Below are 17,034 nucleotides of genomic sequence, written 5' to 3' on the forward strand. Positions count from 1 at the left end.
GATAAATCATGGAATCAGTTAAACTGATAATAGTATTACTAACAAACTATCTAACAACTTTTTAAAGAAAAATTATATATTTCGTAGAAGAATATCATGAGAAAATGCTTTTAGCCAAAAGTAATCCCGAACACCCTTAACATTAAATATTTAAAATAATCTTTCGGATAATTTTTATCGAAATACACTTTGACACATTAGGATGCGCAGATAGTATTGTTGCTTTAACAGCTTAACGCCTTAGAATAAACGATCTCACACTAGACTGCGAAGCCAGCATTGTAACCCGATTTCTTTTGCAAACCGGATATGACGCTTAAAGCTATGAGCGCCACACATGGTACAAATTGGAGAGCAACAACGGTGGGGTGTCAGTAAAATGGCAACGTTGTATAAGGGGTTGATAGGTGATAGAAATTATTTTGTTTTACTATGTAGACTTGTTTTCGTGTTTTTATGTATGTTTGTGATAAAGAATTGCGCAATATTACTGAATGGTGAGTTATATTGTTTCATTGTCTTTTTGTTTGAATATTACTAGAAACATTTGGAGTTATTACTTTAGTTTTTAAACGTTTACTATATAACTCAGTACGAGAATGACCTGTTTATATATTCGGCTGGTACTAATGGTAGTGTTACTGTTTTAGTGGTAGACCGAATTATACTAAATTTACTTTGTCGAAACTTCATGTTATGTTGTACAATACAATAATGTTACGCTATAAGTTGTGACTTAAGTGGATAACTAGTGTTTAATAGTATTATATTTAATTAAAAAGAAACCTTTCTCAATTAATTCGTTGTATATAACAGTTATTTCCAGGAGTTGTGTAAGTTGTAGTTATTTTATTAACTAAACTTAAAATGTAACAAACGAGAAATGGCTATTAGCTTACCATAATTGTGAATAATCATTCAGGACATATTACATAATCCAAAACATCAATACAGCACATGTACACACACATTGTTATAATTACAGATAAGTTGCTAATGAATTAATATATTATTAATTACTATTTGTAAGTGCACCTCATTAAAACCATTTTTTGAAGGCAATTAACTAATATCTAAATCTTTCTGTGAATATTTGTTTTGGGATTAGTTAAAAAAAACAAAATTTCAAACAAGTTATGTTATTTTGTCTTTCACATTTGCCTAACCAAAGTTCATGATTTTCACACATTTCTAAATAATACAATGGAAGTTGGAAACTGCTTCAGCCATAATTCTGAAATGCAACCTAATTTATCATATGTCAATATGTCTATATAGTAGTAACAATAATAATAAAATGGTAAGTACAGAATGAGAAGTCAGCATTGTAATGTGCAAGTGGGTGAGAGCTGACATTAACCATGTAGCAGTGAAGTAAAATTATCTTAAAATTTAACCTAAAGTTGTAAGTAATTGTATACTGGCATTGAAAATAGTCTCTCTTTAATTATTCACCAACATGGATAAGAATCTGCAATTCAACAATAGGTTAACACATTTGGAATTTTTAAAAGGCCTGGTTCAGGTACTTGAACCTAACTACACGTTCATTGTGTGCAGTCAGCTGTGGAAAAGTTGTTACTTAGTAATAAAATAAGGTTAGAAAAAAATAACAAACATTACCCAACCATAGGTTAACTTGAGTAATTTCCCAACTATACATAATGAAAAGCATTCTATCCTACTCCCTTGAATTTGAAATCAAAATAAAGGCACCATGTAACTTATGGAAAGAAAATTTAGTAAAGCAGTATAAACTTAATGTTTAGTAAGTATGGGCAGGCTGAAGTAACCATCAGTCAACTAGAAGGTGGTCTTTTCTGTCATATTTTTCTTGTATTAAAAAGTAAAGAAAAACATAGAATAAGGCCATACAACTGAATAATGGATCCTAGAGTTAGTCATGCAGTAACATGTCAAAATCATCCTTGAATGTGGCCAGTGCCAGTTAATGTAAGTCAAGCTCAGAAACAACAATATTTTTATAGGTGAATGTTACATTCTTTAGAATGGAGTTGGATCCATGCTGATTTAGTGTAATATTATATTTACTTTAAAGTAATCTAAATTTTCAAAATATTGGAAATGCCATAACCACTAAATATGAGTTATTTTGTAAGAATGTATTATTTCTCTGCTATTAGTATTCAAAATTATTTGGGTTAACCTGTGATTGGGTTGTGTGTCATTTATTTGACTTTTTTTTACTGGGCAACTCCTAACTGCATTGGTGTTTTGATTGGATATATCAACTCTCCTCATTGCTTTTTGAATGTATCACTCTTGATTAAATATTTTTTTTGGTATGTTTTTTATTTATTAGCATTTTAATCATATTACAAATCTTACAAAACAAAAAAAAATTATAAATAATTTCTTTTTGTCTAATTTAACATTGATTTCATACAATCATGTTACAAAGTTGTTTATTTATTTCATATACTATCTTCTTATATTATGTGTATTACCATTTTACTTTTGAAATTTTTTGTACATACATCTAAAATTAATATCGTAAGATATGATGTTACTTCCAGACCCCAGGATTTTGAGAGTCATGCTTTCCAAAAAGAATTTATGTATTACCACCACTTGTAAAGAAAAAAGTTTCAAGGCAAATAAAAATAAACTTAAGTTTATCATATGTGAACTCAAGGGTTTTTTGTTTTTTACCTGTTTATTTGTGAATCTAGAAAAAGTAAAGCAATTGATTTGTTAGAGTAAAAAATTACATATAATTGAAACTGAAACATCTATGTGTGTATTTTTATGTACACTGTAATTATTTTGTTTGTAGTTTTTATTGTTCATTCATGAACTTGGGTAGTAACTGTAAAATAAAATTGCTTAATGTGTTGTTTTTTTTAAATTTGAAAACTGTAATATATTAATTTGGTTGACAGATTTTGAGAACCTTCTGTGAATTTTTTTAACATTTCACCTATGTTGGTAATTTTGGAGGCAGGGGGAGTTGATGATTTCTTTATTAAATGTCAGAATGGGATAAACAGCATTTTCTATAAACTTTTTTTGTAAGTTACACCAGGTCTGCAGTTCATTCAGACATCTCATTATTGTATCAGTGTTGTGGTACTTTTAATTTTACTTGGAAGTACATAATTGAGAGTAAAGTTAATTCTATGAACATTAATTGTATAAGAGGGTGTGTAAGAGCATATGTATAATAATTAAAATCGATACTCTTACTTCCTTATGTGTGGCAAGATTTTTAAGTGCTCACCTTTCCAAGTGATGCACAACAGTAGTGAAATATTTTTATTACTTTCCTTATCGGTTATTTCCGTGGTAACTGATTAATTTATCGCTTGCCACTAAATTCTACGTCTAATAAATATAAAACAAACTATGAAATTTTTTATACACAAGTAAAACCTATTAATTATTGAATATTTCTTTACTTATTTTAAAAATTTAGGAGTGATAGAAAAGCAAAATATTATATGTTAAACATGCTACATTTTCCATATCCAGTGTCAACAGAGCCTTTTGCCCATTATTAAGGCTGATCACGCTGAATGGAAATGACAGTTACAGTAGTAGTTGTAATTATATTCATACAATTATATGAATTATATTGTAATTATTATCAAGTTTAAGGCATTTATTGTTAAGATTTTTAGTTTAAGGTTTGTCTTTATTTTTACTTATAAGGAAAACCAATAAAGCTGGTGACAAAACAAAATGCTGAGATATCTCGAGTAATTTTGCAATAACCTGATATATAGTGTTATGAATAACTACTACTTATGTTTGCTTACAGAAATGCCATTATCTAATCTAGGAAAGAACCTAACACAACATAGGATTATTAGAATTGGTGTACATGCAATCAAAACATATGTGCTCTTCAAAAAATATACAGTAATTCTTTAGAACTTCCAGCAATTATAAATAACAAAAAATTAGTTGTTTTAAAGTTGTTCACAAGTTAATTTCTCAAAGAAATTCTGGTGTTTTTAACTTGAAGGCTTGTAATGTTAAACATTAGGTTTTAACCTATGATGTGCACAATGCAGATAGCTCACTATGCAATTTTATGCTTTAAACAAACAAACATTTGTAAAATTAAAGGCATATTTATTTGTGTTCTGTTAAAAATTTCCTGTCTGTATAGTTATGACAAACACTATAAATTCCAAGATTGAGATACTTACTCAGTGGTTCCCAACCTTTTTATGCCCCACACCCCTAAAAAATTTTAATGTTCTCTCACCCCTCACAGTAATTATTTATTTAAGAATAAAGGTGAAGGTGGCCAAAACAAATGTTATCTCGCACCTCCTGGTTGGGAACCACTGCAGTAGATAAATGATGGATATATCTATATGGTATGCAAAATTTTTAAGGATGTTGTATTTTCCTTTCACCTGAGTTTGATGTATGTTTTTTTTTGTGCTCATAAACTTGTAGATTTCACAAACAAATGCTATACATGTGCTGTATAGTTGCACATATTTTTATTATAATATGGACCTCAGTGTGATTTAATATATTTGCAATTGAATGACATACTAAAACATGAATGTTATTCTAAGAATTACTATCCATCTGTAAGTTTGTGGACAGTTGTCAAAAACAAGCACATTTTAATACTGTTTGTAAACATAAGTAGAAAAATTATTTTCATGGTGTTTGAAAAAAAAAAAAGCCATGGTTTATCTGTATCTTGGTCAAACAAAACTGTAAGGGTGAAAATCCTGGTCTTTCATTATTTGTGTTGTGACAAAAAAGCCCAGAGACAAATAGGATAAGTTTATTTCATTCTCTTGATAAACAGACCAAAGCCTTAGAGAAATGTATTCAGAGTAGAGTATGGTAACATCACAATAAAACTGTAGGTTGGAATGATTTTTTGTAGACACAAGTTAAACTTCTAGAAATTGTCTTATATTTCTCTTATAATAACATTGATTGTGATGGTGTTTTTAAAACTATTTTGTGAAAATATCGGGAAATCCACGTTACGGTAACAAATTGATCTGCTATTTCTTTAATTTACAGTTTGTTCTTTGTGCTCTGTCCTTTACGCACATTTGTAGTTCTAGTTCAAAAATAACGTTTTCATTTTCAACAGGATTTATTTCCTAATGTTACTACGACTAACGTACAAAGAAACGTGTTTAATTTTATGGCTAATTGATAGAGTAAGTAACTGAATATGTCTTCACCAACTGAAGACTGGTACTCAGTCATCAACTACTCGACACTCTTATGCTGTATACTTCACTTTAACAATTTTTAACCCTTCACTCTACTAATCTGTATTCATACGTTTCTATATATTCAGGGATACTATGCCTTTTTGAACGTCGTGCACTTCTAGCTAGCATCTAAGTTATATTTTAAACTTAGGGCATAGTATATACATTGTATGTGTACAATTTCTCATATGTCATTTTCTCTAATATTTGTTTCTTATCAGCTGATCTTTTGTGTGTGTGTGTATATAATTATAATAATATGCCTGTCAATTTATAGCTGAGATTTACCTTCAACTTTCCAAGATAAATGCGAAAACAATTGTAGGAAGTTTTACTTTTGGCATTGAGTCATACAAGTCGTAGTTTCAGATGTGTGTCTCGTTGACACTGGACTGTAAAATACTTTGTCCTTCAAAATTTGTAGTGCATACTGGAGGGATTTACACATTTTTGATAAAAGTTAAGAAAAAATACCTTTGCACTCCAGATAAATGTGAAATGATATATTTTTTTATTTAAACCAACGCTTCACCTTTGCGCCATCTTCAAGTCTAATAATATACGAGTTGTGTATTAGTTATTATTTCGATTCTGTTACATAACTCGTATGTATCAACACTGAAGAAGCTGCAAAGGTGAAACCTTGGTTTAAAAATATATTTTTTATATTTGTCTGGAGTATAAAGGTTATTTTTCTTAATTTATATCAGAATTGGACTGTAATTTTCGCCAGAGAAAAAGCTATATTTTATATTTGAGATAACGATATTGTTAAAAAGTTTAATTTCGAATGTGTAATCCCAACAACTACAATAACGGTTGAGCTACGGTTTTATGGGTCACGTGACCATTACGCACTTTAATTAATTATAAAGTAGATTATGCTATATGGAAACCTTTATAAGGTCACACAGTGAAAATCAGTTATTGCTTTTTATACATAATCCATATTATAAAAAACTTTGAAAGTAGTTAATAATGCCCTATGGGCTTCTGTTGTTTCGCGAGAGAAAAGTTCATGTATGTTTAAAAAATGTGTATATAGTCGTTATAGTAACAGAGCTACCAAAGAGTGATGCATCAACCTATATTACCGTACACTGAACTTGTTAAGAGTGACGTTTTCCCTGGAAAGACACGTCGTCATGCAGAGGTTTCTTTCCAAGCTTAAACCCGTTAGTTTCTGGCTAACGGTGACAAGGTCGTTTTATTAAATTGTTCTATTTTTGTTAGTTCTCTATGAAGAAAACGAAAGCAGGTTTAACAAACTTTGCCAGTGTAAATTAGGTTAGAGGTTAATTTCGAATAAGGGCCAATATTTAACGTACAATACTTGCAATGATATCGTAGTTACTTGGTTGTTTTACTGCCAGGTACAGGTTATCCTTTCTTGTGTTAGAATGATCTTGCTTCTGCGCATGCTCACACGTGTATGTAACATGTAGGAAGATCTATGATTAAACAGTTTGTTTATTTATTTGTTTTTTGAATTGCGCGCAAATCTACCCGAGGGTTATCTGCGCTAGCCGTTTTTAATTTAGGAGTGTAAGACTAGAGGGAAGGCAGCTAGTCATCACCACCCACCGCCAACTCTTGGGATACTCTTTTACCAACGAATAGTGGGATGGGCCGTAACATTATAACACTACCATGTCTAAAAGGACGAGCATGTTTGGTGCTACGGGGATCGAACCCGCGACCCTCAGATTACGAGTCGAGTGCCTTAACCATCTGCACATGCTAGGCCGTTTATTAAACAGTTAAAGGAAGTACTTTATCTGTATAAAGGATTAACGTGTTCACTGTCAGATAATCATAGTATTATTTGTGTACAAATGCATATTTCACCAGGTTAACTTGGCATCAAACCTGATTAAACGTCTAACCATACAAATACCACATTGTTTATTAACGAATAAGCAATAATAGTGATTATATACTTTATATGATGTCTAAATGGCGCCACCAAGAACAGTCGATGCAACATTGAGGAACACTTAATTTTGTCTTTCTGGATGTGTATTTTTAATATTTTTTACAGTATTTTAACTACAAACTTGTGTTTACATAATAAGCTATTATATTCAGGAAACACTTTGAATTCCTCCCAGATAATGTTATTAGTTGCAGTATATTTTTATTCACATGTAAAACATATTTCATGAATAAAATTACCTTGATTTTAAATAAATATGGTTAAGAAACAGTATACAAGTATAATACTATTTTTGAAAACTGCAAGATAACAGACCTCTGGGGCCTGCCATGGCCAGGTGGTTAAGGCATTCGACTCGTAATCCGAGAGTCGCGGGTTTGAACTCTCGTCGTATCAAACATGCTCACCCTTTTATCCGTGGGAGCATTATAATGTGACGGTCAATTCCACTATTTATTGGTAAACGAGTAGTCCGAGAGTTTCCCTCTAGTCTTGCATTGCTTAATTAGGGACGGCTCCCGCAGATAGATCTCGTGTAGTTTTGTGCGAAATTTAAAACAAACCAAACCGACCTCTGGGCTTTATTTTTCTAAAGTACATTATGTGCACATCTTGAGTAATGACGTTTTGGAAGTAACGTATATCTGAAGGAGTGACTTAATGTTTGTAATAAGATGACTTAAATTTTGACATATTGTGGTACATTAATCGTTGCTTTCACTTGCATTCTTAGAATTCAACTTTGGCGTTCACAACTTTTTAAACCTACTAAAGCCAGCTCTAATACATCTTTATTGAGAAACTTCTCCAATATTGAGAGATTTTAACATATTTAACACGTGTTATATTATTACTAAGTTTTAGTATGTTTACTCTAAACGTCTTCTGTTGTTGTTGAGGCACTAGTGGTTAGTTATGGTGTTTAATATGTGAAAATGTATATAATAAGCACACGTGTATACGTTTATGAATATTGAACTATGTTAGTTTAGATGTGTATGTATTGTGTAGATCAAAAGCACGAACAGATACAGATATATGATAACAAAAAAAAAACAAGTCCCGTCTAAAACTCTGTACGTTGGTAGGCTTTGTATGTAGGGTTACGATATACTTTTTATTCGTGGATCCTGGTGAATAACCTGCTCTGATTGTGAATCTGATGTTATATTAGTCCGTGATCCGTTGCCGTAGAGTCTTTCTACCCATTTTGTAAGAGTGATGGTCAAAAGTTGCTCTCCAATAATTACAAAAGTCGCCCAGAGATTGGCAGTGGATGCTGCTGGCCAACTGTATTATATGAATTCTTTCAATTCAAAATTGGAGGCGGCTATGAGCAGTTAGTTCTTGTGAATAGCTTTGAACGAGAATCTTGAAACAAGCTTCATCTTGTGTTTTAAATCAAGCTTAATTATTTTTTTTGTGTAACTACTTGACAGTGATACCATTGGAACACCAGTTATAACAAAGAATATTACAAGGAAATCTCTACACTGTGTGAATGTAACGTACCGAATTCAGTTTTTTATCAAACGGAAGAACTCGTTGGTTTCACCCGACAAGCCGTTTGACAAGATCCATATGTAGGGTCAGTGTATTTGCTCAAAGCGTTCCGCACCCAAGCTTCTCATTTTGTTGTCAACCTCAGGACACATGGTACGTGTGATCCTACTAAGTATATGCGTGATCTGGTATTCTAAGTTTTTTATAACGCGACTATATACTATTACATATGTTTCTGTGAACATACGTAAATAACAATACAGTAGAATATTTCAACTGTGTAACTGGATAATGAATTCACTGTTATATTAATATCTAAACAAAAATAAACAAATTACACAAGAAAACTTGAGGAGAGAAAGGTTCTATTCAGGCACATAAAAATCTGTGATCGATGAATACGCTATCAATAACTTTTAAGAGAAGGAACCTATCACATTTCTCCACCCCAAGAAATAACGATGGGATCCATATGGGCCCTCATTGGGTTCTTAAACTCCCATTTGTAAACAACTCGCCCTCTTTCATTTTACGTAACTCTCAGTTGCTTTTATTCAGATTTCTTGAATGAGAAGCCGATGTAATAAAAATAATTCGGATATTTTCATAAATGCATCCTTATATTTTGTATTCGACAGACTAATGAAATTTTGTGATAAACTATTTAGATACTCATAAAGGAACGTTTGTGTGTTGTACATTACCAGTAGTATTGTTTCCTTCTTTTGATAGCGGAGAATGCAAGTCACTTTTAAGAAGAGAATAGAGAGAAGCCCTCAGTAATGTATTTTAAATATTGTAAAACTAGTATCGAAGCTGAAATAACATACTGAAATAGGTTAAATTAGAGCAATTAAAAACAAAAAATTCAATGTATGATATAACACCAATAACACATTGTATGTATACATACATCCAATTGGTGACGGTATATACTTCCCCAAGAACAAGTTACATGCGTACAAGACACCATCTGAGATTTTGTAAAGTTAACCGCCATGGCCCCACCGAGTTCATAGTACTTATGTTACAGTGATAAGTGATCCAATTTCATAATAGATAAGGCCCTTAAGGCTAATCACTGGGTGTGTGTGTGTGTTTGAATATTTTTGTATGTGTGGTAGCTCATCTAAGTTGCTGTTACATTTGAAACTAATTTGCATATTTTCTATGGGAAATAATTTCTATTGTGTACACTTTGTGGTTTATTAATATTAACTGTATAGTTCCTTCAGTTGCCGAGGTGTGAATTTATTGTAAATTGGAAGTGCAGCAGATATAGTTTATCTCTGAGTTAACATACACGGAACAACTTGACTTTTACTGAGAAGCTTTAAAGGTTAAACGCAGTAAAATGTCGTTATTTGTATATTATTTTACAGTTTAGTTGGATCTAATGTTGCTAAACCTGACTTTACTGATATTTCTAAAATTCTATATCTCATTGTGTTGTATTAAGCCTCACTATTTTAACCATATAACTGCTGGTGGAGAAACTCCAGCAACCTTTAAAACTATATATATACACTGAATTTTTTGTGTTGGGAGTCCACGATTTAGCTATTTACAAAACAAAAGCAAAAAGGTTTACTTCTCAAAATGGCCAGGCTTGGCCAGGTGGTGATGACTAACTGCCTTCCCTCTGGTCTTACATTGCTAAAATAGGGACGGCTGGTGCAGATAGTCCTCGTGTAGGTTTGCGCGAAATTCAAAACAAACTTCTCAAAAAGTATTTCTGTGATCCTAGAGTTAGTAAATTTCAATGTAACTGTGTAAAAAGCAATAATTCTTGTTACAGAAACAATGTTTCTAAGTTATTTTTTGCAACATATTTAGCTAAGTCGAAACGCAACAGAAGTAAATTTTCAATAGCTATCCGTGCTTTGACCCGAATATAGCTAGATAATTTAGGCCACAGTAAACCACTACTACTTTTGATGAATTCCACGAAACCGGTATAAGTCAAATGATATATAGTGAATGAAATGGTAGAATGGGTTTGATATTTATTTTTATAGTTACTAATTGTTTCAAAATTTTCTTACAAAGTTGCACAAGTTATGGATGCGAACCGTTGTGACATTCTGTGTGATGCAGTGCATGAACTATATACTGGTGTGAGCGTTACAAAGAGAAGACGGTAACTTGCGATATTTTTTTTACCATTATGATCGAAAATAATAGTAACAGCAAGAAGATTGTAAAGTTAACGCTTAAATATAGGTCACCTTATGGGGACCTTTATAAATGTGAAATTAGACAGGTCAAGGTCTAGATTAATATAATTTTAAAGCTTGGATATAATAGGATTTTTCGCCGGGTGTATCTCTATAACTCAGGATTTGTAGTTTTTTATTTCTTAAGTTTGCTAAATACTACAGAGCAGGACATTAGTAACATCAGTGCTGCATATTCTACAAAATTTTTCACTTACTCGCCACAGTAAAGATAATATTTATTAGTTATATTTTTTAGATTTGACTTTGTTCAGGGCTACTGTAGTGTTTGGAATTCTCCGAAAATAGGTATAACACGGCTGGCATGTAGTCGAATCATAGATTAGGCTTCAAATTCATTTTTACGGTGGGAATTTGTTTCAAAATTTACGTGCAAAAGTACCAAGAGATATTTTCTCAGACATTTATGACAGAATAACAAATGGAATAAGTTTTATTCAAAATAAGTATGTAGTCTATATAAAAGTTGTGTACAAAACAATCCGTATGGTTGTACAAGGTATTAAATTTGTTTCTTTGCATTAGATATTTTACAATAAACATCATCACATGGAAACGTGTTAACAGCGAATGGGGAGGGGGAACACACGCACAGAAAAACAATAATATTAAAAGTTTGTATTCTGTGATCTTAAGATGAGTAAATTTCCGTGTAACTGTGTAAAAATATTAATTCTTGTTGGAAACAATATTTTCAATGGGGAATACCTGCGTATTTTTTACAACATGCGTAGGTAACTCAAAACACGTGAACATACCGGTCGAAATTTGCAATAATTATCCATGCTTTGATCCAAATGTAGCTAGATAATTTGAGTCATATTAAACAACTACTACTATTAATGAGAAGCATAAATTTATTCCTCTAAACCAGTGTTATTCAGCATTTTTACACAGTGCAGCACTATTGATTTATGGCTATATTTAGGACCATCAGGTATGTACGTGCTTTAAACTAGACGAGTACAACCATCTGCGCTTACCTTGCTCTTCCAAGAATATATTGTCTAGACTCTAAACATGTTTCAGTATGGGATATTTGACCATTTTAAAACTGCTTCTATTATGTGATATAGTTCTAGTAAGGCGAGTTTGAATCCTTGTGATATCACAAAATATCTTTAATCTGTGGATGCGTTTTAAGAGTGTCACTCACTTCCTTAGCGTGAGTGATAGGGTGTTTGTAGATGACCTTACTAAGTGGTATAACGGACGTTATACGTTTCTTTTAATACATACATTTGTATTAGCGTACTTTTTTTTATGCACGTGGCATACATTGTTGGATGTGTGTTGCGCAAGCCCCATATATTCTCTAAATTTGTAAAAGATTCTCGAGAGTAAGAATCAACATTATTTGTTTTACGAAAACGCCAGTGTGTTTTCACACATTTTTGAGTTTTCGATATTTTTTCATGATTGATATATAAAGCCAACGCGTTAAGAGACAGTTGTTATTTGTCAGCTACAGTCAGAATAATATAAGTATTGTGATTAACGCTTATTAATCAGAAAAATACAGAGTTTTACCGGCAATGTTTAGAGAATTCGAACAACTTTCAACTTCAGAGAATTATCAGTTTTATTATCAAATATCACAAGTTTGATACATATCGAAATTTAATTAACTTCTAAATTAAAATTTCTGGCTGTTTTAAATCGTACTACGTAACGTAAGTAACAGCAGTTTGTTTAATTCTCCGTCTTTAATTTTGAAGTAATAAAAGGAAAGGCAGCTAATCAACATTACTCAGACTGAATAATAGAAATTGGCTATTATTCCTATAACGCAGCCATAGCCTTGCTAAAGCTATAAGCGCGATTTTTATTTATTTTTCCTGTAATGGGCTGCCAACCATAGCACCCCGGATCCACAGTGCAGTACGCTACTCACTGGACTGTGTTCGGTCTCGTTTACGTCATTTTGCCATAAATACAAGGCATGCATGCGTACACCAATTCGTTTCACTAATGTAATTTTCATGACCTATATTTAGTATTACTTCTCCACTCCCTCACATGTGTTTAAGGTTTCAATACATTTGTTTGGTTATAATCTGTATGCAAGTCATTCATGTTAAAATATTAACGTCCACGTGCAAGTACATTATAACTCTGAAATAAATGGATAAAAGTTTGTAAATAATTCATCAGAAAAGAATAAGAAAGAATAGAAAACCTGTTGCAATTACAATTTGAAATGAAAACAAAACTTATCACCACTTTCGCATTATCGCATCAACAACGGGTTTGCAGGAATGCATGTAATACACGCTTTTTCTGATATGTTGAATGGATTCCACTGACTTTTTTTTTTAATTTACCCCTTCGGGTTAAAAGATTGGGGGTTCTATGTAAACTCACGTACTGAATCTACGGCGCAACTTACCTTTAAAATGAATTATTATTCAATGACAACTTATCTAAATTAATTCAACTTAAATCTATTTATCAGTATCATGTAAAAATAATTGAATTGACAAGTGGTTATCATCACTTCCACAGCAAATAAGTTACATGTAACAAAGTCGTATCTCATGTACTTCTCTATGAAGTGTCGCGGGTTCGAATTCCCGTCACACCAAACATGCTTGCTCATTCAGCCGTGGGAGCGTTATAATGTGACGATCAATCCTACTATTCGCTGGTAGAAGAGTAGCCCAAGAGTTGGCGGTGGGTGGTGACGACTAGTTGCCTTCCTTTAGTCTTACACTGCTAAATTAGGGACGGCTAGCGCAGATAGTCCTCGTGTAGTTTTGTGCGAAATTCAAACCAAACCAAATAGCTCTATGAAGTGCTTTTTTGTGTTTACAGAAGACATAAGGTGAAACTTTGGAAGACACTAAAAAGTAATGTTAAACGGTTTATTTAAAATTTACAGTGGCAAAAGTTTATATAAATGTGCCACTTAATATTACCACAGAGGTCGGATAAAGAGAGAGATTTTCTGAGCACCTTCACTTAACTCTCTTTCCAAGCAATGAGGATAGGGATATTTAAACCGAAATACTGGTCAGTCTTTTGTTTACTATGGCACAGCTTGCAAAGTTAAAAAAAAGACGTGTTCTTGAACTCTCAATCGTCGTGTTATTATTGTGGAATTTGAACAAATTTCTGTTTTGAGATTGACAGAAATACAGTTAAACTTGTACATAAACAAGATGATTTGCATTTTGCGTACTATCTGAATAAGACAATAAAAAAAAAAAACATTTAATCTCAATAAACGTTGTATACATATTGAATGTATTAGTACTGTAATGGACATTTCTTTTCTATGTGGATTCCTGAACATGAACAGCATACTGTTTATGGTGTCTAATTATCCATGCTTGGACGTTCATGATGATCCGTAGAAAATGGTGGTACTTGACTGATGCAATATATCTTTGGCTTTGAAATCCTGTAGATAGGAAGCCCAGGTGTATTTTTTGCAGGGTCAACTTGATGCCATTATGAGCGTAATACGTAGGTGTCGTGGAGTTTGTCTCATACTGATGTTTGGCGTATGATGCACAAAATCGTGTTGATGTTGCTTTCTTTGAACTTATTAAAAAGACATGTTTGCAATATATAGTCCTATTGTTTTGCGTCATGAAACTTTCTTATCTACTTATGAAATATTGACTGTTTAGCACAGACAGCTAAGTTACTTTTTGCTGAAAATTTTCCCAAACCAACCAATTAACCCGATTCCGGTTCAGGTGGAAACCCTACGTTGTAGATGATGCATGCTGTTTATCATCGGGAGCTTTGGCTTTACCAGGGGTCTTTCCATACTTTTCCAGTCTAGAATTTCTATACCGAATCCTATGAACCTCCATTTCCCCTCATAAATTTGTAACTTTCATTACGATATGTTAAGAAGCTCCAATTCTTATCACAGCTTCCCATCTGCTGTTGTGTCGATGTGTCAGTAGGCTCTGCATTTTTACGAATATACGGACTGCTATTTCTATGTTCAGCCTTCATATCCAGGCATGATTAACTGAATTAGGTCTGTTATTGAATGATGTTACTGACTCCGATGGTTAAGCCCTGCCACCATATCTTTTTATCATTCCCACTTGTCATATGCCTTTGAATCATCTTAAGAGGGTGGTTACTTCTAAACAGCTTTAGAACTATTCTTTTTTTTCTGTTTTTATAGATGTTTTGAACATTTGTAACTGTAGGTTTTGTTATGATTTTCTGTGGACCAGTGGTTACTCGCAGGAACCTCTCTACAGACTGTTCATTACCGAGTTGTATGCAGTTTCACTTGTCTTAGATTATGTTGAAAGTAAGCAGTACATTACCTGTACTAGCTTACTGGCTCTCTTAGTTCTTTAATGCTCCTGAAATCGCTTAATATAAGTTGTCATCTGGTTCTCTTGAGTATTCAGAAACAACTTGCTCAGTTTTCTTTATCGTTCATTTCTGTACAGTTTTCTTGATCCCTAACCCGAATGGTATTCGTGGGAACCAGTCTGCTTACATTGCAACCATACCCGTCACTTTGGGCTTTGCCATAACCTTGCCTTTCTTGTTTGTGGACTTTCGACCTGTAATCAAAAGAAAGATTCATGTCAGTTGGTTGTCAGTTTGGAGTAAGAAACATAACCAACTGTTACAGATCAGTCCTTCTATTGTTCAGTCGTTTAATTTTACGTGGTCATGGAAAAGAGGGATTTGGATTTGTCTTGTCCAGGCCTTGTATTAGCAACAGTTTAATAACTTGGTTTCTTTTGTAAGTGGTTGACTGATCCATCAATTTGTAGTGTTTGTGATATTCGTTTTACGTTTCACTTTCATTCACGTCGTCGTATGACTACAAGCAAGTGCCCCGTCGGTACAGTGTAAGTCTACGGATTTACAACACTAAAATCAGGGGTTCGATTCCCCTCTGTGGACTCAGCAGATAGCCCGATGTGACTTTGCTATAAGAAACACACACACACCCTGCAAGCAGCGGCTTGGCATGTGCAGTTAGTTAAGGCGCTCGACCAGTAATCTGAGGATCGTGGATTTGAATTCCTGTCGCACCAAACATGCTCACTCTTTCAACCGTGGGGGCGTTATAATGGGATGGTCAATCCCACTAGCCTTTGGTAAAAGAGTAGTCCAAGAGTTGAGGGTGAGTGCTGATGACTAGCTGCCTTCGCTCTAGTTTCGCACTGCTAAATTAGGGATGGCTGGCACAGATAGTCTTCGTGTAGCTTTTGGTGAAATACCAACACAAACAAAACAAAGACTGCAAGCGGCGGCTCCATTTTAGACATTTTTCATCTCGAGATTTACCCCTGACGATGGACAGTTTCATTGGCGATGGTGATACTGTCCAGGTCGTGTTTTTAGATTTATAATGTTCATTGGTCTTTTAAACTGTATTTCATTTTTAACGTGAGTTATATGCATTGTTTTGGTGTTAGCAACTTTTCTTTTACTTTTTTCGTATATTATTTATTTCTGACTTGGTAACGGTTGCTTAGCACAGATAGCCTTTTTGCCTTGCGCCATTAAACTCAATTGATGAAACCAATCATGTAAATATTAATACTTAATTCATAAAAAAAATTGTATATTGTGGCTTAAAGGGCTTTAATCGATGTTTATATGGTGATCAATCAATTTCTTTGTTATATCTTGCAAGACTGCTCCATAGATTCATAATTTTAGCACATTTTAACATTTGGCGGAATAGAATTCAAAATGTGTTTATTTGAAATAACACGATATTTAAATACAGCTGAACGTAATCGTGAAATAAGGGTTGTGCAACCTATATTAAAGTAATTACGATTTTTGACTATTACGAAGATGTATAACCTTATAAATGTATAGTGCTATTAAATTGCGCTGATACAACTTCCATCATTTTTTGAATTCCGTTTGTAAGTTAGCTCACGTATAGATGGACTATTGTTTAAATTATAACAAGTAATGGTAAACTTTATTGCTGAGAATAATCGCGTTTGTACTCGAGAGTAAAACATCTCGTATTATATTTTCATTTTGTAAAATCATTCGGATGTCTATAGATGAGTGCGTTGAATAGCACCAGCGGTCTGAAACTAATCCCATCTTCAACGGTCGCGCGCTGATAAAGATTTGTATATAAAGTTCTACTGAAATAAGTCAGTGTTTTACACAAAAA

At 33.1% G+C, this 17,034-nt stretch overlaps 1 protein-coding gene across 1 annotated transcript in view; it reads left to right on the forward strand.

Moving 5' to 3' along the window:
* Positions 1-339: 339 nt before the first annotated feature.
* Positions 340-17,034, forward strand: part of LOC143255661 (disintegrin and metalloproteinase domain-containing protein 12-like) — a 95,637-nt gene continuing 78,942 nt past the window's right edge. Inside the window, exon 1 of the mRNA XM_076511688.1 lies at positions 340-497. Within this exon, the coding sequence (XP_076367803.1) occupies positions 380-497 (118 nt within the window). The 5' untranslated portion in view covers positions 340-379. The remainder of the gene's footprint in view (positions 498-17,034) is intronic.

This window comes from Tachypleus tridentatus, chromosome 7 (assembly GCF_004210375.1).
Source record: "Tachypleus tridentatus isolate NWPU-2018 chromosome 7, ASM421037v1, whole genome shotgun sequence".
In the NCBI taxonomy this organism is placed as follows: Eukaryota; Metazoa; Arthropoda; class Merostomata; order Xiphosura; family Limulidae; genus Tachypleus; species Tachypleus tridentatus.